A 27,056-nucleotide genomic window follows, 5' to 3' on the forward strand; every position below is an offset into this window, starting at 1 on the left:
ATGCCCGCGTACAGGTCCCTCCCACCCGCCCTCCCGGGACCGCAGGGGCTCCGTCCCTCAAGTGGGCCACCCCGTCCCCGCCCGGGAACCCGAGCCCGCGGCGGCGCCCCGGGCAGGCGCGTGCCCCCAGCTCACCCCTGCGGCCGCGGGGCCCAGAGAGCCGAGGCCCACGCGGGCCGCCGGCCCCACCCGAGCCTGGCGCCCCGCGCATCCAGGCGAGCTCCGCGGGGCCGAGGTGCCCGCGCGCTGCCCGCGGCCCGGACCCGGGAGCCCAGCCTCGGGGGCCCCGCGCTCGGGGAGCGGGCGTGCCGCGCGCCGCCTGGGGCGGTCGTTCGAGCGTGTTTGCTCAAGGAACTTTGCCAGCGGAGCGCGCGCGAAAATAGTCGGATTTCCCAGCGAGGCAGCAAATATTTGCAGGCGGGAGCAAGAAGCGGAGCCGGGCCGCGACGCCGCGTCCCTCCCCCCGGAGCCGCGGCGCCGGCCTGGGCGGACCCGGCCGCGAGGCTCGAGACAGACGCGAAGCCGGGGACCTGCGGGGCTGGGGGCAGGGAGGGCGCGGGGCTGCCGGGGGCAGGGAGGGCGCGGGGCTGCCGGGGGCAGGGAGGGCGCGGGGCTGCCGGGGCCAGCAACCGGAGCGCGGCCGCGAGGCCCGGGCGAGCCGGCGCTGGGGCGGGAGCGGCCCTTCCCGGGGCAGCTCGGACAATCTTCCCTGCCTGCGACCGGTCCATAAAAACGGTGTGAACCGGCCGCGCCCGCTGCACGTCTGGGGAGGAAGCGGGAGCCCGAGGGGGGCCGAGGCCGCGCCCTGCGCCCGCCCGGTCCGCGGCCCCGCGCTCTGCAAGCCTCGGGCTGGCGGCCGGCTCGGCGCCCTGAGCCCAGCGCTGCCCGGCGGGGCCTTTAATGGGGTGTCTCCCTTTTAATAGTGGCCATTGTGGGAGCAATTAGCGAGAGACAATAACCGCCAAGAGGCGTTTAATTCGATTCCTTGCGCTGGCTGCGCGCGGCACCGGGGCGCTCTGCAAGGCGGGAGGCCGGCGGGGAGGATCCGGCCCGGTGCGGGCCCCTGCCCCGGGGGTGCGGACCCAGGGGCGGGAGTTCTGGCGGGGGCCAGCTGCTAGCGGGGGAGGGCGCCCTGGTCCTGCTCCCGGGACCACGAAACCAGCCCTGGGCCTCGCCGGCCCTGCAGGCAGCGCGCGTCCCGGTCCCCGGTGCCTGCTAGAGGGAGAGAAGCGGACGGGCGCGGACGTGGAAGACAGGCCTCCTTCCTCCGGGGCCCGAGGGCCCCCGCCTCCATCACCCAATTCCCTTCCCAATCGGGAAAGGAGAAGAAGCCCCTTCTGGCGCGCACACACCTCCCCCCTCCGCGGCCTCGGCCCTCGGATTAGGTTACCGCGGCCGGGCGAGGGTTTTGACTGGTTACAGAAGAGCGCAGGTAAAGCTGTATAAACAGCTCGCAGGCTGCAGGGCTGGAGGGTTACGCCGGGGACACGGCCCCAGGCGCCACCGCCGGGCGTGCGCCGCACCCGGGAGGGGGGAGCCCGCTGGGACGCGGCGCCCCGGGAGGCACGCAGCGCGTCCCATCTCTGCAGCCCGCACCCGAGCCCCCGCTCTCTTTCCCGCATGAACTGAAAACGCAGAGAATGGGGAGGAAAGTAGAGGTGATGAGAAAGCAGCGAGGCGGTGGGCAGGGCCCCGGCTGTTCTTTGCAAATGAAAGGCGGCGAGCAGGGGACTTGGGGGATGAAGAGAGAAGGGGGGACCCCAAACTCAGTGCAGATGCTGGAGGTGGAAACGTCCGAGAGGGGAGCCCCACGGGTACTCAAGCGAAAAGAGTTCCGCGCGCGCAGCTCGGCTCGCGGTTCCCACGCCCACCCGCCTCAGGCCTAGGGTCTACCTGCCACCTGCCCTGGGAAATGAGCCATCGCTTTGGAGGGGGTAGATGGTTTGATTCACTTGCTTATTCATCTATCATCGTTTAAAACTCGGAAGGAAACCCGCCCAGGCCAGGAGGAGCTGCGAGAGATGGGGAGAGTCATAGAGAGAGGAGATGCGCTCACAGATTACCCCCTCCTGCTCTGCTCCCGACCGCTAGGTTAGGCCCTGCAGCTTGGGGGATCCTGGCCCTCACTCAGCCGCTACCCTCTTCTCCTCCGGTGAGAAAAAAAAAAAAAAACCCGATTGTATCGAGATAAAAAAAAATTAGGTAGGTAGGGGCGCAGCGGAAAGGGGGAGAGAGAGGGAGAAGACAGGGGATTTCTGTTTTCGAGGGTAACAGTGCACAGGTTGGTGGCATTTAGGGGGAGCCCCAGTGTTGGGCAGGAGAGAAAGATTCCCCTGCAGGACCATTCGGAAGGAAAGCCAGTCACCCTGCAGTCCTTCCTTCCTGGCCTTGGAGGTCTAGGGGGACAGTGGGAGTCCCATGAGAGGAAGAAGGGACTGGGGACAGAAGGGCTCCAGCGGGGTCGTCCCTCCCGGGCCACAGGCCGTTGATTCACTCTGGCCGAGTGTAGACTCAGGCTCTCCTCCTGGGGGGTTCACAGGCCACCCGCTGAAACATTCGGGATTCCCGGGGAAGTTGTCAGCAGTGTGGGATTCACCCACGGGAACTCCAGGGCACTGCATTTTTCTGGCAAGAAGGGATGCACTTGGGCCACCTGCTGCACCCCCCTTGCTCCCCGGGTACTCCCCGATCGACCCGGCCACCTCCCTGCCCCTGGCCGGCCCAGCTCCCAGCCTCAAACGCTCACCTTACCCGACTCTCTGGCCACGAAAATTTGTCATTAGGAGGAGGGCTTTATCCCGGAGCTATTGTGTTTGTACCTCTCTGGATTAGCCGGGACCCTGGGGTGTGTTTGTTCCCGGACCTTCGACAGCACGCTTCAAGGGAAAGGAGAGCTCACAACACGGAGAGGAGAAGCAAGGGAAGATCATTTCCTCCAGATCGGGAGACAAGAAGCGAGCTTCCAAAAGCACCAAGTGTTCTCTGTTCCTCCCCACCCGCTGGACAACCCCCCACCGGGGAAAGTGTGCGAGCACCCGGGGCCCAGAGCGGGCAAGAGGCCTCCCCGCGTGCCTGCGCCCCGCCGGCCCTTGCTCCCCGGCCGTGCCCACCCTGCCAGCCCGGCTCGCGCTCGCCTCTCCGCCGTCTGCCACCTCATGGACCTCAAGCAATTTGTTACATAAAAGAAAACAGCCACCACACACATGTGCCTGCAGCCCCGCAGCGACGGACACCCAGGGAGGCCTCGTCCCCTTCTCCTCCTCCCGCCACCGCCACCAGGCCAGTCTGCCCAGCGACCAGGAGCGAAGCGGGGTTGGCACTTGCAACCCCTTCCCCTTCCCCGATCGCCGTGCTGGTTAAAAAAAACCTCCCTCCGGTTACCCCCACCGTGAAGGAAGGGGTGATCGGAAATACTCGGTCCATGCACAAAGACGTACCACAAAACGAATGCACATTTCTGTGTGAAAAGGCTCAGAGGCTGAGGAGACAACGTCTTAGTGGAGCCCAGAAGTGATGGGAATGAGCGGGCGCTAGAGAACACTGGGCTTTGGGGCTCTGGCCCCACACACCTCACCAGGACCCTAATTCCCTGCCACCTCCGGCGGGTCCCCGGACACAAATCGCCTTAAATTCCAAAAGAGGGGTTCTCAGCCACCCGCCTCCCACATACCTGCCCCTTCCTGAGGCTCTCTCTGTGTGGCCCTGAGCTGCTGGGCGGCCCAACAGGAAGCTCCACCAATGAGTGCCCAGGGGCGCCCACTCCCATCCACTCACTGCACCCCCGACTTACCCCCACCTCATATATCAGCTGCGAAAAGGCAGGGTGGAAAGAGCAATAAAGGCAAATGCAGCTTCCCCTGTCTCTGGGCTTTTGGCAGGACGGACTAACCGGAGCCTAAGTACCCCCACCCCTCCTCCACCCCATCCCCGGTGGGGTGGGGGTGGGGTGCTGGCAGAGACAGCTCCTATAGTACGGAGGGTGGGCCTGGGGAGATGATGTACCAGGCGCCACTCACCCGCATCCTCTGAATGCAGCTGGGCTCTCAAGCCAGGAGCCTTAGGCCTGCCAGGGCGGCCGGCTGGAAGCTGGAGGCTGGCCCTCCTCCTCGGTCCCCCAAGGGAGTCGGTAATGGGAGCCCAGGGGAGCTGACACCACCTGGGGCTTGGTCCCGCTGACCTGGTCGCCACACCCCGTCCCCATCCGAATGAGCAGCCAACTATTCTCTTCTCCCAAATCACACACATGTTTAAAAGGGTTAATGGTAAGCTCCCTCCTCGCCGGGCCCTGCAAGCATCTCGCATCCAGGCACCTGGATTGCCTTGAGGGGCCTGACCGGGTCTCCTTGCCTTGGAAGGCAGTAGGGGGGGGACCACCAGCGTCCCTTCCCCCCGCCCGCACCCCCCAACACGCACACCTTTTCTGCCACAACCGCGAAGGGTGGAGGGCTGCCAATGCTACTTTATTAGTTGCCACTTTCAAGTTCATAAGCTCCTGTCCATTGCCCCAGTGTCCTAGTGAACGCAGGCAAGAAGGGAAGGAGAAAATAGCCAAGAAACAAGGGAAGGAAACCCGAGGGAGGATCCGGGGGTGGGGATTGACTCCCATCCCCGGGACAGGATCGCCCAGGGCCGGTTCCTCGGGCGCCGGTGGGGGTCTCCGGGAGGAAGAAGAGGTGGACCAGAGCCCCTCTCCTGTCCAGATTCACTCAACTTCCGATGCCTTTTCACAATTCCTCCGTCGGGAACTGCCTCCGACTGAGGGACTGCTGGGAAGTCTGTTGGTCCGGTGTCCCAGGAGAAAGTAGAGTCCTCGCCCCTGCTGCCCATCCTGCTCCCCCACGACCCTGGGCACCCTCTCTTACAGGTTGTGGTTTTCTCGCTCAACTCAGGGTGCTCCTGGAAGCAGGGGTGCCTCGGGGCCACTAGCTCTCCAGGGATGCCAGATGCCCTCACATCTGGACTCCCAACTTTTATCTCACAGCGCACAGCTGTTTCCCTAATTATATGCAGAGACAATGAGCCCAAGCTCTCACTCGTAAGCAGAGGAAAATAAACACGCAATTGACACTCCCATCCCGCGGCCACCTTTGGGAGAAGGCTGAGCTGCTTCTCCCCGGCGGGCTCTCTCCCCGGGTCCCCGGCCCTCCCTGCACTGGAAGACGTGTGTCCAGCCCTCCCCCGGCATTCCGACCGTCTCTCACACTTCTGTCTAGTTTGTCTCCGCATGCCTCGCTCCGCAGCTCGCTCTCCACCAAGGGCGTACACACATGCACCCACCATGCTCGCCCAAGGTCACTGCAGAAAGCCAAAGACTGCCTGTGCCCGCGGAAGAAAAAAAAAGTAATAATAAAGCCTGGGGTCTAGTTCACTTTCTTCCAGGGGCAGCTGTCCCCTTGGCATCTAGACCGCCCCTTAATTCTCTCCACGTGGAGCCGGGAAAGCGAGGGCAGAGTTAGAGAGAAGAGAACGATAGTCACTGACCTGGGTATTTTGCTCCCGCGGGCCAGCTGTGTTTTATTTTATTTTATTATTATTATTATTTTCCTGACTTGCTGGAGATCCGAAGGCAGAAATGACAGGCAGCCTTGGCCACTCCGGTCGCCGCTGCGGTCCTAACCGCCCCAGCTGCTTACGGCATCTCACGCGGGCTTCCAGCGAGCAGTAAAACCTGGGTGATGTGCATCCTTCCTAGGAGCCCCCTCCCTCCGCCTCCTCTGCTCACTGTAGAGAGCGGAGCTCTTCCGGGTTGCGCAGGGGGAGAGGGAGGGAGGAAAGATGACTGAGCGGGGAATGGATTTCACCCCCTTGTGCAAACACGCAAACCACACATCAGGGGTGTGTGAGGCCAGAGGAGCTGGGCTGGTGGGGCGGGGGGAGACTGCCTGCAACGTGAGCAGCCTCTGGCGCCTACAGGCCCACCGGCTCTGCCAGGGGTGGAATCACCACTGCAAATGTCATTGCCAGTGTTGACTGGGTCATTACCCCCCCCCCCAAGATATAAAAGCTTTTGCAGAGTCTCTTCGTCCCATTTTTTTGGAGCGAGTGGGGACCCAGTGGGAGCGTCTAGAGGTACAGCCCGCACCACCATTAGCAGGGTCTCTGCCCCTCAGGGCTGTCCCTCTGCCTTCTGGTTCCTCCTCCAGTTTGTGTGTGCTGACGCCTCCAAAATGCCTGTGCTGGGCTTTCCCGTGCCTTGGGTGCGGCTGTCCGGCACAAGGTAGGGAGAGCAGACCCGCGGGCCACCAGGCTCCGGGCTCGCTGGCCCACCTTGGCCCTCCTCCTGGTGGCACAGGAACGGCCGGAGGGAGGCCCGGCCCTGCAGACACTGAGTAGAGGTTTGGGGACGAGGCTCTCTCTCGGGGTCCCAACTGTTTTCAAGAAGAAAAGAAGGAAATTTAGTATCCAGGGCCCCTGAGGTGAGGGAGCGAGAACCAGAGGTAGCTGGGGGGGGGGGGGGGTGTTCCTGAAGGAGAATCGTCCCTTGGGTGCCCAGCCCTGCCAGGTGGCATCTCTACTCCAGCCCAGGGGGATCGAATCCTCCAGGGAGGAGATCGGCATGAATAAATTTCTGCAGGAGTAAAATGAAACCCCGTGAACACTGGGGGAGAAAGGCCAGGGTCCATTCGTTTTGACAGGTAGCATTTCCCCCTCACAATATTTATGCAACAAGAATATGGAGACTGACTTTAAAAATAAATACATCTTGGGGGAAGAAATAAAACCAAATGTATCCACCGCCGGCCCAGGACGCTAAGAACCTCCTTGCATGGGACCCAGCTGGGTAGTAAGGAGCCGCCCCGGCTTGGTGCCGCCAAGGGTTTAGGGGTGATCGTTCTTGGGGGGCATCGTGGGGGGCACGGGCCACCGGCCAGAGAGGGCAGAAGGAGGGGTGCAGGGGCGCGCCGACCTGAGGAGGGGTGCGGGGAGGGTCACGGGGTGCGATGGGAGAGGAGGTCAGGGAGGTGCCCGCTGGGGGGCTGGGGGGCCCCCCCGTTCCGAGCACCCAGGGGCCCCGCGGCCTGGCCCCCTGGACCGCGCCCCCCCCCCAGCTCCGCACCGTCGGGGCTCCGGGCCCAGGCCGAGGCGGGAGGGCTGCCCCCGGGAGCGGGAGCGGAAGGGGCTCTCCCAGGCCCAGAGGGAGCTGGAGCCCCCCTCCCCACCCCCCTCCCCGCCGGCTCCCTCCCGCCTGCCGCCACCCAGCGGCCGAGCCGCGGACAGGAGGCCGCTCGCTCCACAGCTCCCCCCACCTGTTGTCCCGGGCCCTGGCAGGGGGCTGCGGGTGGGGGTGGGTGGGGGTGGGGTGGGGGCTGTGCCGGGAGGACCCGGGGTTGCGGAGCCCCGCAGGCGCCCCCGCCTGCCTTGGCCCCCTGGAGCGCGGCCTCGTGGGGGAGTCGCGCCGTAGGGGCCCCGGGAGTGAGCCGGACCCCGCCGGTCTCCGCGTCTCCCCTCCCCTCCCCTCCCCTGCAGCTCCGCTGCCCACCGGGGAGCCTCTCCACCTCGGTCCCCGGGGACCCGCCGCAGGCCCCGCTCCCCCGCCCCCCCCCCCCGCACCTCCTTCCCCTCCCCTCCCTTCCCCTCCCCTCTCCTCCCTCCTCTCTCCTCCCTCCTCTCTCCTCCCCTCCTCTGTGTCCGCGCTGCCCACCGGGGAGCCTCTCCAACTCCGCATCCCCGGGACCCGCCGCAGGCCCCCGCCCCCGGGTCCCTCCCCGCCTCCTGGGTCCCCTCCCCTCCCCTCCCTTCCTCTCCCTCCCCTCTCCTCTCCTCCTCTCCCCTGCAGCTGCGCTGCCCACCGGGAGCCTCTCCAGCTCTGCGTGTCCTGGTCCCTCCCCGCCCCCTGGGTCCCCTCCTCGCCCTCGCCTCCCATCCCCTCCCCTGCAGCCGCGCTGCCCACGGGGGAGCCTCTCCACCTCCGCGTCCCCGGGGACCCGCCGAAGGCCCCCTCTCCGGGTCCCTCCCCGCCCCCTGGGTCCCCTCCTCGCCCTCCCCTCCCCTCCCCTCCCCTCCCCTCCCCTGTGTCCGCGCTGCCCACCGGAGAGCCTCTCCAGCTCCGAGTCCCCGGTCCCTCCCGCCCCCGGGGCCCCTCCGCCCCCCTCCCGGGTCACCCCCCACGCCCCACCCCTGCCGCCCGGTGCTGCCGGCCTGACCGCCCCTCTCCCTGGTTCCCTTTTCTGCTGACGCGGGCACTCGCCAGACTCCAGGTCTAAAGTGTCGCCTGGCCAGGGACGGAGAAATCTGACCGCGTCCACCGCTCGCCCGTCACCCCAATACCACCTTTAGCAAAGGAGGGCTTAACTGAAGGAAATTCGGCCTCCAAGGACACCCGGGCTTAGGACTTGGTGGAAGCGAGCGGTGTGCGGGGCAGCGCCGCGCGGAGCGGGGTTCCGAGGAGCCACCGGCCTTGCGTGTGGCCGCGAGGGGCCCGGGGCGGGGGGAGCCGCTGCTGGGGGGGACCCCGGGGCGCGGCATCCCGGGGCCGGGGGCGATGGGAGGGCGGGGGGGGACCCGGCAGTGGGTGAAGAGAGGAGGTCTCCCCAGAAGTGAACAGTGGGGGGAAAGGCGCTGGTGGCCCAGTGAGACCCCCAAGATTTATTCTTGGTTCGTGGACACCGGCCCCTGCACACTGTAAAGATGCTGCTTTAATGAAGCGACAAGTCGCTTTCTGAATTTTAAAAGCTACCACTCTGGCTCGCTGATTCGCGGTTCAGGTCTCTGTGCGTGTGTATATACCTGTGTGTGTGTGAGAGAGAGAGAGAGAGAGAGAGAGAGAGAGAGAGAGAGAGAGAGAGAGAGAGAGGGAGAGCACCCTCGGTTATTCAGGGGCGCTGTGGGCGATCAGTGCTGAGGACCAGCAGGCCTGGGTGCTCAAGAGCCCGCCCTGGGCTAGCAGGTCTGAGGGGCCTGGGTGGCCCCACTGCCCAGACCTCAGGACTCTGCAGCGAGCCTCTCCCCTGGGGAGTGCTTGTGTGGTACACACCTGAGCAGCAGAGCCAGGAGGCAAGGACCCAGCTCTCTGCCACCCAGTCATCCTGGGGGGAGGGGGCTCCTCACCTATTGCCTGCCCCCCCCCCCTTTGCACACATCCCCTGCTGCTTCCCCCGCTCTCTTTCCCCTCCCTGGAACACCTACCCCCTGGCTTCTTAACCCCTTAACCCTGGGCAGGTGAGCATCCTTCCCTGGGCTAGGATTCAGAGGCTGAACCGAGTAGAGAAATGTTGGGTGGCTCCTGGGCCTGGGGACAGAGCTGGGGTTGGGATTCCTCCTGGAGGCAATCCCGACAGCCCGATTGGCACCAGCATCGACGGCTTTAAATCCTGTGGCTCTGTTGGGCCACATTCCTACAAGCTAAGGCATTTGATTGGATTTTAAATATAAAAGGAAGTCACTGGGCAGGTGGAGGTAGAAGATGGATCAGTAAATGACTAATGATAATAGAAACAGTGTGTCCCAGATCTCTGCGATGGCCGCGCAGATAGGAAGTTCACCTGTTGGATAAAGAAAAAGGAGACCCTGTAGGGAGAAATAATCGCTGGCACAATCTCCAATCTTTCTAAGAATGTGTGGCCACTTTGAGTTGTTCGAAGCAGGGCTGGGGAACCGTATATTTAATCTTCCAGGTTTTCAACATCCCATTTCTTTCCCTTAAAACACAGGTAATATTTTTCTTCCTGCCTGTAGGTCTTCAGCCTCCGTCCCCCTCTCAATTTTTCTAACCTTTCCGGCTATCCCCTCAGGTTGCTTTTAGTTCTTTCGCATGCGGCTCTCCACCAGATGAAAACACACACTTTAAATACCAGCCTGGGTTTAAAAGTTCTAATCTTTCAATTCCACCCATTGGGATGTGTTCTATTATAAATGTGGAGGGTGGGGGGAGTTGGGAGGGTGTGAAGGAGTCTGGCGTGAGAAAAACCAGTTCTTTCATTTTCCTTTTCTTTTTTTCTTTCTTTCTTTTTTTTTTTTTTTTCTAACGGAACATTTTTATTAAACTCAACTTCTAGGTCTGTGACTTTGCCTAGGTTTCCATGACCGAGATTTGCCCGGCTGGGGGGTGGGTGGTGGTAGAGGACTGCGTGGTGGGGGTCTGGGTGGTGTGGAACCGTGGACATCTCACATGGAAGTTTCACAAAGCAGTGACTGGAAATTAAAAAAAAAATCAGACCTATTCCACCCAGGCGCCCTAAATAAATAGCCCCGTTTGCAAATTCCTATCAATTATTACGTGATGGGAAAAAATCCTATCTGAAAATAAAGCACGTGGACGTGGAGAATTTTAATTAAATCTTACTGTGGATATAATAACATGGAAGTGATTTTTCATTCGGCGCTTGCCTGCTCACCAGTGTTTTATGGCGTTTTCTTGCCTCTGACTTTATTTTAAAATATTAGACGAGGTGGAGAATTATAAACGACTCTTTCCTTATCTGTACTGCTCACATATCCAGGATCAGAGGAGCTGATTAAGAAAGAAGTCAGAGGCAACGTTGGATTCATAATGATTTGGAATAATGAATCCTTATCTCTGCTTTCCAGATTATCTGCCTTTCAGCTCCCAATGTTTTGTTACATGGGATAATTTATTGCATCTAATACATCACAATGAATCTGATGGTAGAAAGTGATGGCCAGCGTTGTGAAAAGGGGGCCCTTATTTTTTATCCCGGGGCAATGAAACTGCTTTTTGCAGTTTTTAATTGGGAAAATATAAGGTAGATCTGATATAAAAAAAAAAAAAAAGAGAGAGAGAGAGAGAGAGAGAGAGCGCCCAAGCGCTGGGTATAATCTTGCCTGCTCGTGCCTTACCACGCGGCTCTTTAATTAGTGTGTCAATTTCAGGCTGAAATTAACAAGATCGACCTGAAACCAGCGCTTAGTTTCTCCCCAGCACCGAGATCCTAATTTTTAACATGATTTATTTTTATGAAAAAGGAGATCATTAATCATAAACACCGACTAAAGCTCAGAGCCAAGTTAAGATAAAATGCCATTTGCATCTTTATATAGAAAGATACCAATAATGTTAATTTTCCTGAGATTTCCTCTCCGATCACCCCGTGTCCTGCCCCTCACCCCCACCACGTGAGGTTCCCACCCTGACCGCTGCCCACTCCGGCCCCATTCCAAGTAAACAAGAAAAAAGAAAACAAAACAGCAATCCCAGGTTTCTCTTATTCATTGCTTTCTTTTAAAAAGTACATATATATATATATATTTATATATTCAGCTCTTCTGGCTTTGTCTGTCAACAAGCAGAATGAGCATAGGGTTTGTTGTGGGTTCCCCCCCACCTCCAGCAGAGTGGTGGGTGGATCTGCCTGTTTTCCCAGATCCCCCCCCCCCCCTGCACCTACCCTCATCATCTTCCCTGGGTTTCAGAGTTGGAGAGAAGAGGACACACATCTCATTTAATGGTTAATTAGTTACGATAATTGGCATTTTTGTTTCTTTTGTATTTTGCCCTAACGCCAAAGGAACAAAAGCCATCTAAACGCAACAGGCTTTCCTCTCTGCCTCTTTCAGGATGGATTTCCGAATCCCAGGCTGTACCCGGAGTCCCCTCCCAACAACTGACAACACTAGCAACCTCCCAGCTTCAGGAAGTAGAAGGGGCAGGAGTCACTGGTAATTTGCTTTTTAAGCTCGTGCCTGTTGATTACTTTCTGGTTGCTTGGATCAAACAATCGTTGCAAATATGCAAACCAGCAAGAGGAGATTCATACATATCCACTCTCCAATTGTTCCTCCTGACGTCAGATCATAATTTCTTGGTAATTGGATGGCTTGCACCCGAATAACGCGCATCTGAAATTCTCTACGTTTCTCTATGTTGCAGTAGATTTTGTACTGGGAGTGTAGGGTGGAGTAGGGGGCAGGATTTGGGTTGTTTGGTTTTTGTGTGTGTGTGTTTTTTTTAAAGAAATCTGTCCAGTTCACCATAGTCCTATTTTTTTTTTTTTTTAAGATTTATCTATTTGACAGAGAGAGAGAGAGAGAGAGAGAGAGAGCACAAACAGGGAGAGTGTCAGGCAGAGGGTGAAGCAGGCTCTCTGGATGTGGGGCTGATCCCAGGACCCCGGGATTATTACCTGAGCTGAAGGCAGAGGCTCAACTGACTGAGCCACCCAGGCACCCCACCATAGTCCTATTGTCTCCCTTCCTCCCCGCACTTGGGAACCTTTACTTCTCAAGTGCGGAGACGCGGTTTGTTTCCTGAGCATGTCATCTCCCCGACAGTTCTAGAGCGGGTTGGACAATGATGAACGCAGGTGATCAAGACGACGGAAGTGGGGGGTGCAGTTGGGTCTGAAACAGGGGTGAGGTTCTGTAGAGCCAAATCCGCGGTTCCTCTGCTTAGACCTACAAGGGCTCCGGCCGGTCACCCCTTCCCACCACTGGGCTTTCCTCTCCTGGGATCACCCAAGGTTCCCAGCCCTCTGGAGTTCCAGTGTCAGTTCCTGATCCCGCCCCACACCCTTAAAGGTATCCAAATAGTTACAGATTTTAAAAACTTGGCTCTTGATGACGATAAAGACACTTGAGGTCGTGTGTGGCCTGAGGGAGGGAGAGACCTGGTTTTCTGGGATGCTCTCCTTGTAGCTTTCGGTTCAACGTTGGCCTCACGCCGGTGGATATCAGATGCCGAGTTCCAATTTCGTATTAAATACCGCATGAATTCCCTCTCCTGCCCGTCTGCCTCTCCCTCTCCTTCTCTTCTTCACCCCTGCCCCGGTTCCTCTCTTCCCTTTTAGGACACATCACTCCAAGAATTTCAAGTATCAATTATAAGTAATATTAATTTCTCAGCCCCAACCAGTGAAGTGCGGATGATCTGATAGGAGTATAAAAACGGTGCTTCCCTAGATGAAACAGACCAGTGGAGCCTACTGGGCCATTTCCCATGCCCAGATGAACATTCAATTTTCCGGCATTATCTCCGCACTTAAACTCGCGTGCTCCATTTCTGTGCCAAGATAAATTTGCATAATATTTGCAGCTGTAATTAGCTGATGAGCATCTCCCAGCCTCCCCCTTTTGTCTCTCTCTGCATTTGGTCTTCCACTGATGCCACATTTGATCTTTAATATTACAGGATTCCCGATAGAGGATTGCATATCTTATCTTCTCGGCTCCAAAATCTTCTAAGAAGGAGGGAGAGAGGGAGCGAGGGGGTTTGGGGAGAAGCGTGAGGGAGGGGAATGAGGCTTCAGTAATCAGGGTTTGAACAGGTTAGGACGGGGAGAAGGTAGAGGGAGCGACAGAACAAATGAGAGCCACGGAGAATCTGTGGTGTCTGGGGTAGGGAGCGGTGGGACCAGCCTCTTGGAAGGGAGAATCTGGAATCCACCAGTCACTACTGAGAGAACTGGGGAGTGGGGTCATGGGAGGTTGGGCTGGAGACCTGGAACCTGGCTGAGGTGGGGGGAGAGAGGTGAGTAGCCAGCCTTCACGTTGTGGCCCTTCTTCCCTTCTGGGGGGAGAAAAACCCAAACGCAAACAACAACAATAACAACAAAACAAAACAAAACAAAAAAACAAACGGTCCAATCTGTGGCTCCAAGGAAGGCGCTCCGTCGGGTAGCTCCCCTCCAGCAGAAACTGGAACTTTTGAAACCAGGCGACTGTCTTATCTGCTCATCTGGTCGCCTCTCCTTAATAGAGAGCACAGCGCTCCTGAATCTCTAATGTGCCACGGTTTCGTTCTGCCCATTGCTGGTTAGAAGAAATAAGAGTCCCCCTCTAAGAAAAGAGGGAAAAGAAAGTGAAGAAAGGGGGGTGGGGGAGGAAAAGCAGAAAGACACAAGAGTCTAGAAAAAGAGGAAACCCGGGGTGGTCCTCCCAGCAAACTGGGTCGCCTCCAGAAGGGGAGCAGAACCGCCCAAGTGTCCCCCAGCCTCGTCTGGGTTGCTACTATTGGGCTACTTTTCTCCAGTGAAGTTTCCTGACCCGGCTGGGGTCCGGGTGGGGGGTGGAGGGTGGAGGGTGGAGGGTGGGGGACGCTGGGTGGAAGGAAGGCGGATTAGAGGAGCCACTGGTTGAATTAGTATCTGTGGGAATCCAGAGGAGTAGAGAGAGAAAGGAAAGGCAAGAGGGAGAAGGAGGTAAAAAAGAAGACAAGAAAGAGTCGACTTTCATGCCAATCATTGGAACAAATAGCTAACATTTAACGTTTACACGCGCTCTGGCGACGCCCTGGCGCTCCGAGGACCCGGGGCAGGGCTAAAATGTCCCGAAAGCCTTTGGAGAAAACGAGTTTCCAGCTATCAGGTTCTCCCCATCTCCCCCCTTCCACAGGGCTTCGGTTTCAGGCTGGACTTGTCCAATGTCTGCGTTGCCGCTGCGAGCTCCTAAATGAGTGTCAAGGAGGCAAATATCAAATAGCGCCGGGGTCAAGGCGGTTTGGTTAACCGTGCAGGGCGCTCGGGACCCAGACCTGTGCGGGACGCGCAGGGGGGAGGGAGGCGGGGAGGGGGGACCGAGGGAGGGACGCTGGGCGGATGGAGGGGCGGGGGGGGCCCACCGTGCACAGGGGGGCTGAGCCCCCCACGCACCTCCTCGCCCCCCGCCAAGCAAGGAAAGGCGCCTGTTGGCTCAGCGGGAGAGGAGTCCCTTGGAACTTTGCTCTTTCTGTTTTAACGAGGCCAACGTTGCGCAGCCAAGTTCAGAAGTGCGCCTTTAGGGACTGGGGAGCTCCAGGCCTGCTTCCCCACCTGCTGCCCGAGGGTGTCGGACGAGGGGTTGGCCAAGGTCCCCTCGTGCTGGGGAAGGGTGCAGGGCGTGGGCCCAGCGCGGTTAACCGGGAGCGCAGGGGCCCGGGTGACAGGCTCTGCGCGGTGCACCCAATGCGCCCCACGGAATCCAGAGCTGTGAGCCCCAGTCCTCCTCCACCAGAGCCCCGAGCTCGGTGGGCGCGAGCAGCAGCAGCAGCGACTGTGGGGGGGGGGGTGTCTCCGTCCAGGGAAGACCCCCGCCCCCTGCACCGCCCCTGCAGCCCAGGTTCCCGCGCTGTTCCTGCTCCAGGGCTCGGGCTCCGAAGTGCTTGCAAAGGAGAACACTTCTGCTGGGGGAGGGGGGGCGCCCTGGGGCTGCCTGGCGGGCAGGGCAGAGGCGGGGACCCAGCGATTGCCCAAGGCCCACTGCATGCGCTCCGCGGAGCCTGCGTCCCAGGTTCTGGACCCGGCTCTCCGCGCTCGCGGGGGTGGGGGGGGCGGGGAGACACGTGCGGGGGGGGGAGCGTGCGTGGGGGGTTCAGCCCCCTCCCCCCTCGGCCCTGGGGGGTGGGGGTGCCTGGGGCTAATTTTCCCCGGAGGCAGGAGGCTACGGGCCAGAGGTGGCTTTGCAGGGCGGAGCTTAGCCTGCCCCCCAGAGCTGGGCCCCAGGTCCGCGCTGTGCACCCCGCCCCCAGCGCCCCCCCTTGGGGTGCATCCCAGGCCGAGCACCGGACCCCAGGCCTCTCCTGCGGAGCTGGGGTGGGAGGATGGGGGGGCCTGAGCTCCAGGCCGGGGGGGTACAGCGGGGTGAGGACCGAGGTGCAGGGGTGGGGGCTGGACACGACAGCAGGGTGCCCGGACCTCGCGGGGTGGGCTGGGGCCCTGCCTTCTTAAATAACCCTCTCTGGGTGAGTTTTTCCCTTCCCTCTGTGTAATTCTCAATGACAGTCATGAAGACTCATCACGATGTTACTTTTCCCCTTCTTTCTCAAATTTAAAAAAAAAAAAAAAGAGGAAAAAAAATACGCACCCGACTCCACTAGCGTTCGGGTTCCGGAGAAATTCTCAAATAGAGCAGTGTAATTTCTCAGTTGATTTTGATTGACATACTGTCCCTGGGATCATGTGTTAATCCCTTCTTCACTCAAGCCTTTTCATAACTCATTTCTCTCTTGCTAGATGGGGGCTCTGATGGTTACCGAGGCAACGACGATAGCACTAAGCTATTTCCCTCTCTGCAAGGAGACCATTATTCCGCATGCATAGGCCATCTGCAGCAGAGGTCGTCGCAAAGTCATTCACAACACAGCACACGTTTATTAAACTTTTATTCTCTTTTTTCCCCCAACACGGAAACTAGTTTGCACTTGTACGGGGCTGGGGGGTTGGTGGCAAGTGCCGCTCAGTGTCGGCCCCACAAGGACAGTCCTCTAGGTGGTGGCGGCTGGCAGCCTGCGCTGGGCCAGAGGTCCCTTAACGTCCCCACTGGCCAGAGGGGCTTTGGTCGCCGCCTCTGGGGCCTTGAGAATAGGATGGAGGGGTTGCATCTAAAGGGTAGGTGGGAGCGGACCTCCATCCTCAGTCACCTTTGTTCCCGCCTGGGCACCATCTCCTCCTCCTGTCCTGCCCAGAGCGGCCTCTCCCCAGGGTACCTGCAGACACCCCCTGGGGAGCCACCTGCCGGGCGCTGGGGTCCTGGGCTTCTTTTCCCATCGCGCAGCCTGCTGGTGGCACAGAGTCCTGCCCCCGTGGCCCTTGATGGGAGGTGCTGGGGAAAGCATGGGTTTGGGTGTCAGCCTTCTCCAGCAGTGGGGGGAGGGGGTGAGCCCAAGACTGGGCCACCTAGGCCTGTCAGTCAGTCAAAGACATGACCTGGACAGGGCCCCAGGTTCCACATGCGGTGCCAGACTCAAGGCACCCAAACCAAAGGGCACCTGTGAGGCCTGCTGATGGCCACTGCCTCAGTTTCCCTCACCTTCTCCCAGTTCTTCCCTCTCTCCCTTTCTTTTTCTTCACTTTCAGCCTCCAAGACTTTGTCCTTTCTTTTTCTTTTTTTTTTAAGATTTTATTTATTTATTCATGAGAGACACACAGAGAGAGGCAGAGACACAGGCAGAGGGAGAAGCAGGCTCCATGCAGGGAGCCCGACCTGGGACTTGATCTGGGGACTCCAGGATCACGCCCTGCGCCGAAGGCGGCACTAAACCACTGAGCCACCCGGGCTGCCTTCTTTCTTTTTCTTGTAATGGGAGTGGTGGACCCACTTGGGGCCCCAGGGCGGGCATCTTGGGCTGCAGGGGCCTCTATGAGCCCAGCCCCAGAAGATGGGCTCCTGCCAGCCTCCTGCCCCAGGGACTGCCTCGGTGGGCTCCTGCTGCCTCCCGAGAGCCTGCCTCCCACCACCTCGCTGTGGGAGCCTGCCCCAGCCACGGCCAGGGCCATGACCCAAAGGAGGGCTGTCCAGGCCACCCCGCCGCCAGCCATTGGGGGCACCGGTGGTCAGGCCTGAGCCACAGCGGGGCCGGCTGGCAGCTCTGCACACACTCTGGGGCCCTGAGCAGGCCGGACAGATGGCCGTGGGGTAAAGGTGAGGGGCTCCTAGCTCAGCAGGTACAAGGGCCTCCAACGGCCTCCAAGGGCCTCCAAGGATCAAGCTCCTCCCCGAGCCCATGATTGCCTGTGGTCTGTCTACACCCGCAGGTGGTGATGAAGGCCAGAGGGGGTGCTGTTGGAAGCCCCCCCTCCACCGTCCTATTCCTAGAACTGGTGCCGCTCTGCTCAACCCCAGGGGTGACGATGCCTGCCCCGTGGCAGACCTGTGCCCAGGAACACACCCGGCTCAAGGCCAACTAGGACCAAAAGATCCAGGGGTGGGTCTTCACAGCCCCGACCAGCACCCCCACTCAAGGGGCACTGGGCCCCCCCCCAGTGCCAGGGAGACCCTGAAAGAAGAGGAGGAGGGAACTTTCTGAGCAAGTCAGCCGGCTTTTCCTGGGCTCTGTGCTTCACACACCTATGCCTACCCCGGGAACACGATTAGAGCACTGAACCCTCAGGCTGGCTGGCCCTCCTGCAAGGCCTGCGCCCGGGGGGTCAGGAGGCTGGGATCTAGAGTGACCTGACTGTGGCTGGGGGGCTGCTGAGAGGGGACCGGGGCTCGGGGTGAGCTGTGGTGGCCCCAGTAGGGATCCTACATGTCGATGTGTGTCGGCGTCTGACCCGGCTTTTTAAGAGCAGGTTCCAGGGCCCTGGATGCCTCAGTGGTTGAGCTTCTGCCTTGGGTTCAGGGCGTGATCCCAGGGCCTGGGATCGAGTCCCCCATGGGAGCCTGCTTCTCCCTCTGCCTGCGTCTCTGCCCCCCTCCCCATGAATAAGTTAAATCTTTAGAAAAAATAAAAAAATAAATAAAAGCAGGTTCCATCTGCAGGGAGCGGGTCGAGGGTGGCAGAAGCAGAAAGAGGCCCTGGCCTCTCCACTGCGAGGGTCAGAGGGTCAGAGGGTCACATCGCGGGCCCCTCCCGCCTGTGCAGGGTGCTGGCTGGAAGGAGGACAGTGTCGGGCCGGGGTGGGGTGAGTGGTAGGAGAAAGGCCACAGCTCTCCGGGGTGCCGGGGGCAAGGTCACAGCAGTCGCCACCCAACTGACTTATCCCAGGGGAAACCGCACTGCTGGAAATCCCACTCTGGGACTCTGGGAGATGTGTCATGTCTCCCGCCTCCACACTAAGGCTTAGGCACCTGCACCCAAGCCCCTAAGGGTATTACTGTGTAATAATAGTGGCCGCATCCACGGGTTGCGGGCTGCTCCTTAAATACTTAGCACGTCATCCTCTAAGGTAGGTTTGTCCCTTCTCTATAGGTTTGTCCCTTCTCTACAGGTGCCAGCCACCTGGCCTGACCCCAGCTCTCATTGCCTCCAGGAGGACGCTTTCTCTGGTGCGAACTTTGATGGTGGGAGTGTCAAGAAAGACAAGCAGATAGATCATGACAGAAGCGATCAATACTCAATACTCGGGGAAATGCAGGACCTGTCGCTGTGTGAGCCCGGAGGACGGGATGCGGGGGGGGGGGGGGGGGCGGCGTCTCCAGAGGCTTCCTTACCAAACTGCCCACGCTCCTTCTGGATCTCGGGGGGGGGGCAGGGGGGGATGCTCGGGAGATGGTAGAGCAGGGCAGGGGGCAAGGGGCATTCCAGAGGGGAACAGACAAGGGTCGAGGACCGGGTACAAGGAGGTCAAGGAGCCCTGGGAAATGTCACCTGCCCTGAGCGGAGAGAAGTGACAGGGGTCGGCACACGTGACCACGAGAGCCTTGAAGGTCAAGCCAGCCGGCTTTATGTGGTGGGCGCTGGGCCCAGGGAGGGGAGTCTCTAAGCTGAGACGCGGTGTGATGCGGAGTTAAGTGGTAGATTCTAGAAGCCCATCTGGTGAGCAGCTTCCTCCCTAGACATCGCTGTACAAGGTGAGTGGCCCGTAACATTGGGTTTTTTGCTTCTCAAGATGCTCGGGCAAAAGCAACGTGCACCGAGGCCTGCGCTTCTCCGGGCGCTTTCCCAATATTGCTGCGCGGGGACCTCCGTGCCCCGGGGCTGTGCAGGTGTCCCCAGAAAAGCAGCCTGGGGTGGGGGTGGGGCCTGACAGCTTAGGCACGGGGCCGCAGGGATGCAGCCAAGGCCAGAGCGGAGAGAAGTGCCACCACCTGGAGAGCGGGCCGGAGGAGCGTGCTGGGGGATATATGGCAGGTATCTACAAACCCTCACGCTAATTGATGGGCTCCCCATATATCATCCCAGATAAAGGGCCCCGTGCAGTAAATGCTGATGTTTAGAACATCCTGATAGGGCTTTGTTAACAAGAAGATAACAGAAGAGCAAGATATGTTTGTTTAGCTGCCTATAGATAAACCCAAGAGGTCTTTGTTAACTTTTCATGACGGATGGCAACTACTAACCATGATAAATAATCCGGGAGCGGGCAACTTTCTTCAAAGTGCTGAGATCGGCCCAGATTTTTAGGCCTTTGGAGGGCGGAGGGAGCATTCTGCGCGTGAGGACACCCGGGTCATTGCGCTACTGGGCTTGACGTCTGCGAAATGATTTTAAGGAAGCCCGGAACCAAGCCGTCCGCGACGTGAGTTCGGGCCTCGGGAAACCTGGCAAGTCGAGGAGCCGATTTCTCGGACGAGCCTGCACAGCCGGGCAGGACCCTGAGAGATCCGCGGGGATATGCTTCTAGCAGCGACGAACAGGTGAGAATAGGCTTTTCAATACTTGGAACACGGTGGCCAGAGACGCTCCTCCCGGCCACTCGTTGCAAGTCGCGAAATCTTATCCCAAGTGGATGGCAGCATCAGAATTTCTTTCGGGGCATCTCCGAGGCTCAGGGGTTGACCTGATCTTTGGCCCAGGGCGTGACCCCGAGGTTCTGGGATCCAGTCCCGCAGGGGGCTCCCCGCAGGGAGCCTGCTTCTCCCCCTGCCTGTGTCTCTGCCTCTTTCTGTATTTCTCAGGAATAAATAAAATATTAAAAAAAAATTCTAAAAAAAAAAAAAAAAAAAAAAAAAATTCTAGGGCAGCCCGGGTGGCTCAGCGGTTTAGCGTGATCCAGCCCAGGACGTGAGATCGAGTCCCGGGATTGAGTCCCACGTTGGGCTCCCTGCCTGGAGCCTGCTTCTCCGTCTGACTCTCTCTCTCTCTCTGTCTCTCATTAATAAATAAATTTTTAAAAATCTTAAAAAAAAAATTCTAAGAACCATGGGGGTAAGTTTTGTCACTGTGTTTAAATAAGTCTTGCCCACTGAGGGTCAGCATGGTGTTAACCAGACGGAGCCACAAGTAACACTTTGCCCAGAACTCACCCAAAACAAAAGCCTCAAAGTACACCCAAGGCAGCCGTTTCATGCATCCAGTTACAAAAGACCAAACTTTTGGGCCGTTGAAGAAAATCATCATCCCACTGTTACCGCAAATGCAATATTTTAAAAGAAGGCCATCATCTTTTTTTTTTTTTTTTTATACTGAAAACATCATTTGAATTTTATCTTCGCTAAAATGCTGGGGAGAAAAAAAAATGCTGGGGAGGAGGGGGGAGCCTGAGCCTGAGCATCATCTCCCCCAACCTGCAGACTAATCAAGTTTGATGGCTGCGGTGATGCTGGGTCTCAGAAGTGAACCAGACTTGCCACCGGCACGTGGAGGTCCTGGGTGAGACGCTGTTTCCGTTAATAAGGAGGATATTAACAGGAATTCATTCTTACCTTAGGAAATTAGGGAACAAAATAAGCCAAAGCCACAGGTGAGCCAGGCAGGGAAGTTCTGGGCAAGCTTCCCTCCCCCTGCGGCTGCTTCTCTTTTTGATGGGTTGTAACTAAGAAGGAGCTCTTGTCACTCTGTTCCCGTCCTGGTCCCAAGAGAAGAGTCCGGCTGGGGTCCCCCTCTGGGGCAGCGCGGGCCTGAAAGCAAGAGATTCGCTTCCCCAGACTCCCTGGAGCCGAGGTTCACATCCTGGGGGCTGCGCTTGGCCCTTCCTCCTCCCTAGGCAATAAATAGCATGGAAAGCAGGTCATCTGTGCGGCCAACTTCCAGGAAAGACCTGGAAGGCAGAGCCGGGGTGGACCTTGGCCATGACGCGGTGCTCCCTGTTTCCCGTGAGGCCTTCCTGCGGGGCGCCGGGGTGCCACACTGCCCCCGGGGGATGCTGCAGCTGGGGTTTTCTGATGGAAGTCGGCTGACGCCCACGCATGGGCTTGGGGGAGCCGTGGGCTCTATCAGATGAGGGGGAGAGGGGCAGGGCAGGGAGTTCGGGATGCTCACTCCCAGGTTCGCTCTCTGGCCGCATTTCCAGGGCACCTCAACACCTTAGCACCGCATTTGTATTCCTGGTGAGTGGGTTGGCTCAGGTACAATGTGGTTAACGTTTTCTTTTTCGGCTCAAAGAGCTCGTGCCCTTGCCTGAGTCTAAACAATCAAGTGGCTGAAACTCTAGCACACTTTTTCGACCTGTGCTGCTTCTTCACATAAGGGGTGCTGTTCCCACCTGTCTTTGCATACACAGTGTACCCGGCTTTCGGCCATGACTCCACTTAATATGAAAGACCAGCTTTTCTTGTGGGGGAGAAAAGAAATCAGGCCATGCCAGCCAAGCCCGCCGACAGGCCTGTTGGCGGGTCCAGGTTTGTTTGTTTTAGGGATGTGGGCTGTCATCAGGCCTGAGCAGGGACTGCATGAGTCAGTTCATCTGGACCTTTCCTTACTGTTGCTCCAAACCTTCTATTTCTCTTCTAATCTTTGAGCACAAAAGCAACATGATTTTTTTAAAAAGATTTTATTTATTTATTCATGAGAGACACAGAGAGAGGCAGAGACACAGGCAGAGGGAGAAGCAGTCTCCATGCAGGGAGCCCGATGTGTGACTCAGCCCCAGGGCCCCGGGATCACGCCCCGAGCTGAAGGTGGACACTCAACCACTGAGCCACCCAGGTGCTCCAACATAATTTTTTTTTAAAGAGAGAGAGAGAGAGAGTGTGTAAACATGAATGGGAGAAGGGGCAGAAGGAGAAGCAGACTCCCCGCTGAGCAGAGAGCCCAAAGCGGGACTCGATCCCAGGACCCTGAGATCATGACCTGATCCAAAAGCAGACACTTCACCGACTAAGTCACCCAGGCGCCCCCGGAAAGCAACATGATTAACAGGAGCTTGCAAATGCTTGTTTTGTTCCCAAGTGCATGACACCCGTTAAAATCGGTAGCTGCTTAGTGTGACTTTTGTGTCTGTAAATTGGAAACTTTCAAAATTATGTACAAATGTACATATGAAGTGTTGTGAGGTGTAGGAATGACACTGTGTGGCTTTATATAGACGTCCTTCAGAGGAATCTGTGTCCACAAGCTTTGATACGCGTCTCAGAGACAAAGTGTGCGACTGACATCAACACAAACCAGTCGCTTGGGAAAGGAGGTGAATAACCAACCTCTTCTGGCAGAAATACCATCTATCTTTCGAATCCGGTCAGGATTTCTGCTGCATTAAATTGCTGTATTGTCCGTGACTACAAACTGAAACGTGGGCCAGCTTTGTTTGGTGGTCTGGTAATCTGAAGCCCTCACATAGGGCCGGGTATTTTGTAATCAATAAGTGGGACTTCCCTCTTGTTTTTCATGATTTGAAACAAAGCTCAGTGACCATGATCTGTACCTTAAAAAGGTCCAAAAAAATAACTAGCCTTCCAAGAAATGAAATAGGCCATTTTTTAAAAAATAAGATTTTATTTATTTATTTATTCACGAGAGACAGAGAGAGAGAGAGAGGCAGAGACACAGGTAGAGGGAGAAGCAGGCTCCCTGTGGGGAGCCCGATGCAGAACTCGATCCTAGGACCCCGGGATCACATCCTGGGCCCAAGGCAGATGCTCAACCACGAGCCACCCGGGCGTCCCAGAAATGAAGTGGACCTTGAAACACTATTACCTACATGCTTTGAACCTCATGGAAGCCGCGAGGGTGTCCCTAGATTGAATGAATGGCTAGGAACAAGCACATCTTGTGTTCACATTAATGGTTCAGTCGATGCAACACAAAATTTTCCCTCAAGTCTGCTACAAACCCCTGACAACTGGTATTTTGTATGTAGGTTCAGAGTTCTGGATACACAAAGTACGTACTTAGTGAAGAATTGTTGGTAAGTTGAAACCAAAGTCTTCAACTTGCCTTTTTCCATTTTATGGACAATAAGCAATATAAATGTTGCTTTCTCCAGCCTTCTGTAATTAAAGACACTGTCTGTGCAGGAGATGATAGTCCACACACTCGCTCCACCTGCCCGGCCGCGGCCATTCTGCGTGCTGGAGAAACTGTCCTGCTCTTCTTTTTGAAATTTGCCCTTGCGGGAGGTGAACAGCTTCTGTGCCTACTTTTTGTATCCTAATTTGATTTCGCTTTTTGCTGTTGTTGTTTTTAACTTGGAGCTTATTCTTTGATATTTTCTTTTTTCCTTTTTTTGCTATTTTCAAACACACCCACACTTTAGAAGGGTCGGGGGTAAGTGGTTTCCAGTTGGGTTCCATTACACAACACACACACCCCTTCCCCATGGATTTGACATCATGACAGGAATTGGCTATGTTTCTCGTGTCACTGCCTCTTACACAGAACTTCTAACCTTTGACACCTCAGGCAGAGAATGGCAGAGCTACAAGGGTATACGGACCTCGCGTGGCATCTTTGTCTCATGATCAAAGTTCTGAGGACGGCACAGAGTTAGGAAGCGTGGCTACGGCGTTGCTGCGTCTCCCGCAGCGTCCTGGCGCACGTGGAGGCTTGGAGCTTTGGTGCGGTGGCAAGAAGGGTCTATGTGTGTGCATGTTCTAGAGGTGCGGCAGCTCCTGGCCACCTGTGGTTATTTATACTTCAAGGAGTTAAAATGCAACAAAAGTTGGGTTTCTTAGTTGTAGCAACCACATGTTGAGTGTCAAAGGCCACGTGGCCTTGGCTGCCGTCTTGGATGGTGCAGGGATGATAGAGGATTTCCATCTTTGTGGAAAATCCTGCTCAGCAGCTGTGGCCCCGAGGTGGAGCACAGCAGCTAAGGGACTCGGGTCGGCGTGCAGCTTAGCAGGGTCCCTGACGCGGAGAGGATGCTCCCTAACTCAGCGCGTCGCGTGGCTGGATCACGCTGCCGAGGCTGGAGAAAGCTCTCCTCCTTTTGAGTGTGAGTTGGGTACGCTTACCTGATACACTTACTGCATTAAAGCCTGAGGTCATCCAGGAATCGCGCAGCCACAGGCGGCTGAATGTAAGGGAGAAATGTGCTGTGTCCTCCGTGATTTCCTGCTCCGTTTTGTTCCCCGAGATGGTTGAGCCGCGTGACTTAGAGACGCCACGGCCGCGTCAGCTGCGTCGCGCGACATACTGACATTGGTCTTACAGTCCTGCTAATGGGTGCACTTGGGTCTGCGACCGGGGCCTACGCCTCTGTTTACTGTCCAGGCACCACATCAAGTGGCACTTGCCCATTCTGGAGAAAAGGGGCGCTGGGAGGAAGCCTCTCTCTCCCAGTGATCATCTATGTCCAATAATCAAATGATTTTGGGTGCCTGCATGGCTCAGTTAAGCATCTGCCTTCGGCTCAGGTCATGATCTCAGTTCCTGGGATCGAGTCCCACGTCAGGGCTCTCTGCTCAGTGGAGATCTGCTTCTCCCTCTCCCGCTGACCCTTGCTTGTGGTTTGTCACATAAATGAATAAAATGTTCAAAAAAAAATTGCCTAGTTACTGCCTTGTCCAATTTTTCAAGCCTTGATTATATTAAGATCACTCTTTTGGTGGGGGTGTTGAAACCCATAATCTTAGGCTCGTAGAAAATCCAGAATTTGTAGGGCACCGAAAAATTACTGAAAGAGCAAGATAATACATATTAATGGAGTAAGCTAAAAAATAAAGCCACAATAGACACTATAGCTGTCATTTATTGAGCTTTTAACGCGCAAAGTGGTATACGATTTCGTTAAATGTCACGACTGTCCAAAAGAGGTGTTCTTACTCCTCCTTTACAGGGGAGGAGACGGAGACTTAGAGATGGGACTTGTTCAAGTTTATTCAGCAGCTGAGCAACAGAGCCAGGATTTGAATCCAGGTTCTGACTTAAAAAAATAATGTACTCTTGGCTGCTATCATCCTAGAGTCAGTGAAAAATCTAAATGCAATTTGAAAAGATGTGCAAAGCAGAGCATCAATTTAATGTGTGAAGCTCGCCAAAAACAGCCTATGCACCTTGGTGGGTCCAGACTCGGTTGAGGGCAGGCAGGAGGGTCATCTTACTGTGAACTTTCGGGGGGATCCATTCTGAGGTGCAGAACATGTTGCCAACGCGACTGCCGGTGACAGCTCTCTACAGCCCCGGGGAAGCCTCTCATTTCACCTTTGCACCCCCATGGCACATCACGTGCCTGCCTAGAGAGATGACGGGCAAAGATTTTTTTTTTGAGACGTGTGAGGATTATGGCTCAGTCTAAGACATCCTGGGCCTGTTATTTATTATTTGTTTTTGCGCATGTTGCAAATAGCTATGTCAAAACTAACAGAGGACAGGAAAGGTGGGGAACTGGTTATTTAGAAGTCCACTTACAGATAATTCACTTTCTAAAAGCTAGCAAACGAAGCTTAACCCACATTCCAAGCAGTATAGGAGAAATAATCAGAATATATAACCTGATATTTTCGGACTGTTTGAACTCCCTCTGGTAAGAATCTCTATGGGTCTAAATGAGCTAACTAGAAGCAGCACAAACGTTTTCTTCAGAGCATCTAACTTGGCTAGAGTTGGCTCATTAAGGGACAGGACAATGACTTTCTGCCTATGATAATCCCATTTTAAATGTTCCGTTAGTCAAAACTAAGACCAAACTCAAAACCCCGACAAAACTTCAGAAGGTTACCAGGACGCCGACTGGGTTGCCAGGATACAGTAGGAAATTACGGTTTAGGACAAAGTACCGAGAAGATGCTGCTTCTGTTCTGAAAGCCTCACACAGTCACATCTCATGGAGGGTAGAGTGTGTTCATAGGATGTCAGCTCGGCTGTCGTTCCTACCATGACGTAACCACTTGCTAAGCTTTGAAATCTTTTGTTGTAAACACAATCATTTCCACATGTAAAGCTATATTAACATCAGAGCTGCCTGTGGTCTCCGGTAGATAAAGGTTATGATAGAGAAATGGCGCCAAGAGCAGCAAGGAAGGTTCTCAGGATTCGATGACATACATTTCCGCACCTACTATATCGTGGCAGCAGTCTGGAGAGAACGAGAAAGGACGCGCACACCTCGCAAGCCAGAGCCCGGGAAACACCCAGTTCAGTTCTAAGCCTGCATTTGCCGATCTGGCGTGAAAGGTGTCCAGCAAATGTTCAATCAACAGATGCAAGTGTTTGCAACTGTTCTAGAAAAGAAACTACCGACCAGGTTGTCCAGGATGAAAAGGCAGTTAACTGTAGTCGTTCTGGTAACGGACACCTCAAGCAAACGCTGAAACGACGGGAAGCATGAACTGCTCCGCTGTCCATCTAAGGATCTAATTTCCAGCCTCATCCTTTGGCCTGCACGTGTGGATTAATGGTGACTTTATACTTTTTCGCTACGACTAATGCGAGATTCTCAAAGAAATCCTTCCCTCGTGGAACGGCTGATACGGCTGCGGAGAGACCTCATTCAGAACAGTTTATCTGTTCTGTCTCGCTCTTCAGTCGGGGGAACTCATCTACTTTTAGACTTAAACCTTCTAAAGAAAACTGCTGTGATCTAGAGAGATTGGCCACTGGGCTGTTTGTATTGAAAACTTAGCCAGCACGCCTTTCGTGGACTTCG

General features: G+C 56.5%; 1 protein-coding gene across 1 annotated transcript; it reads left to right on the forward strand.

Moving 5' to 3' along the window:
* On the forward strand, positions 1-26,738 carry LOC121497755 (collagen alpha-1(I) chain-like). The gene is made up of 13 exons (XM_041767479.1): positions 1-537; positions 946-1,432; positions 1,638-1,814; positions 2,784-3,433; positions 4,509-4,781; positions 6,144-6,217; positions 14,633-14,896; positions 18,560-18,736; positions 19,200-19,441; positions 19,835-19,947; positions 23,328-23,375; positions 23,454-23,586; positions 26,611-26,738. The coding sequence occupies exons 1-13, from the start codon at positions 1-3 to the stop codon at positions 26,736-26,738; spliced, it is 3,303 nt and encodes a 1,100-aa protein (XP_041623413.1).
* The last annotated feature ends 318 nt before the right edge of the window (positions 26,739-27,056 follow it).

Source organism: Vulpes lagopus, chromosome 8 (genome assembly GCF_018345385.1).
Source record: "Vulpes lagopus strain Blue_001 chromosome 8, ASM1834538v1, whole genome shotgun sequence".
Lineage (NCBI taxonomy): Eukaryota > Metazoa > Chordata > Mammalia > Carnivora > Canidae > Vulpes > Vulpes lagopus.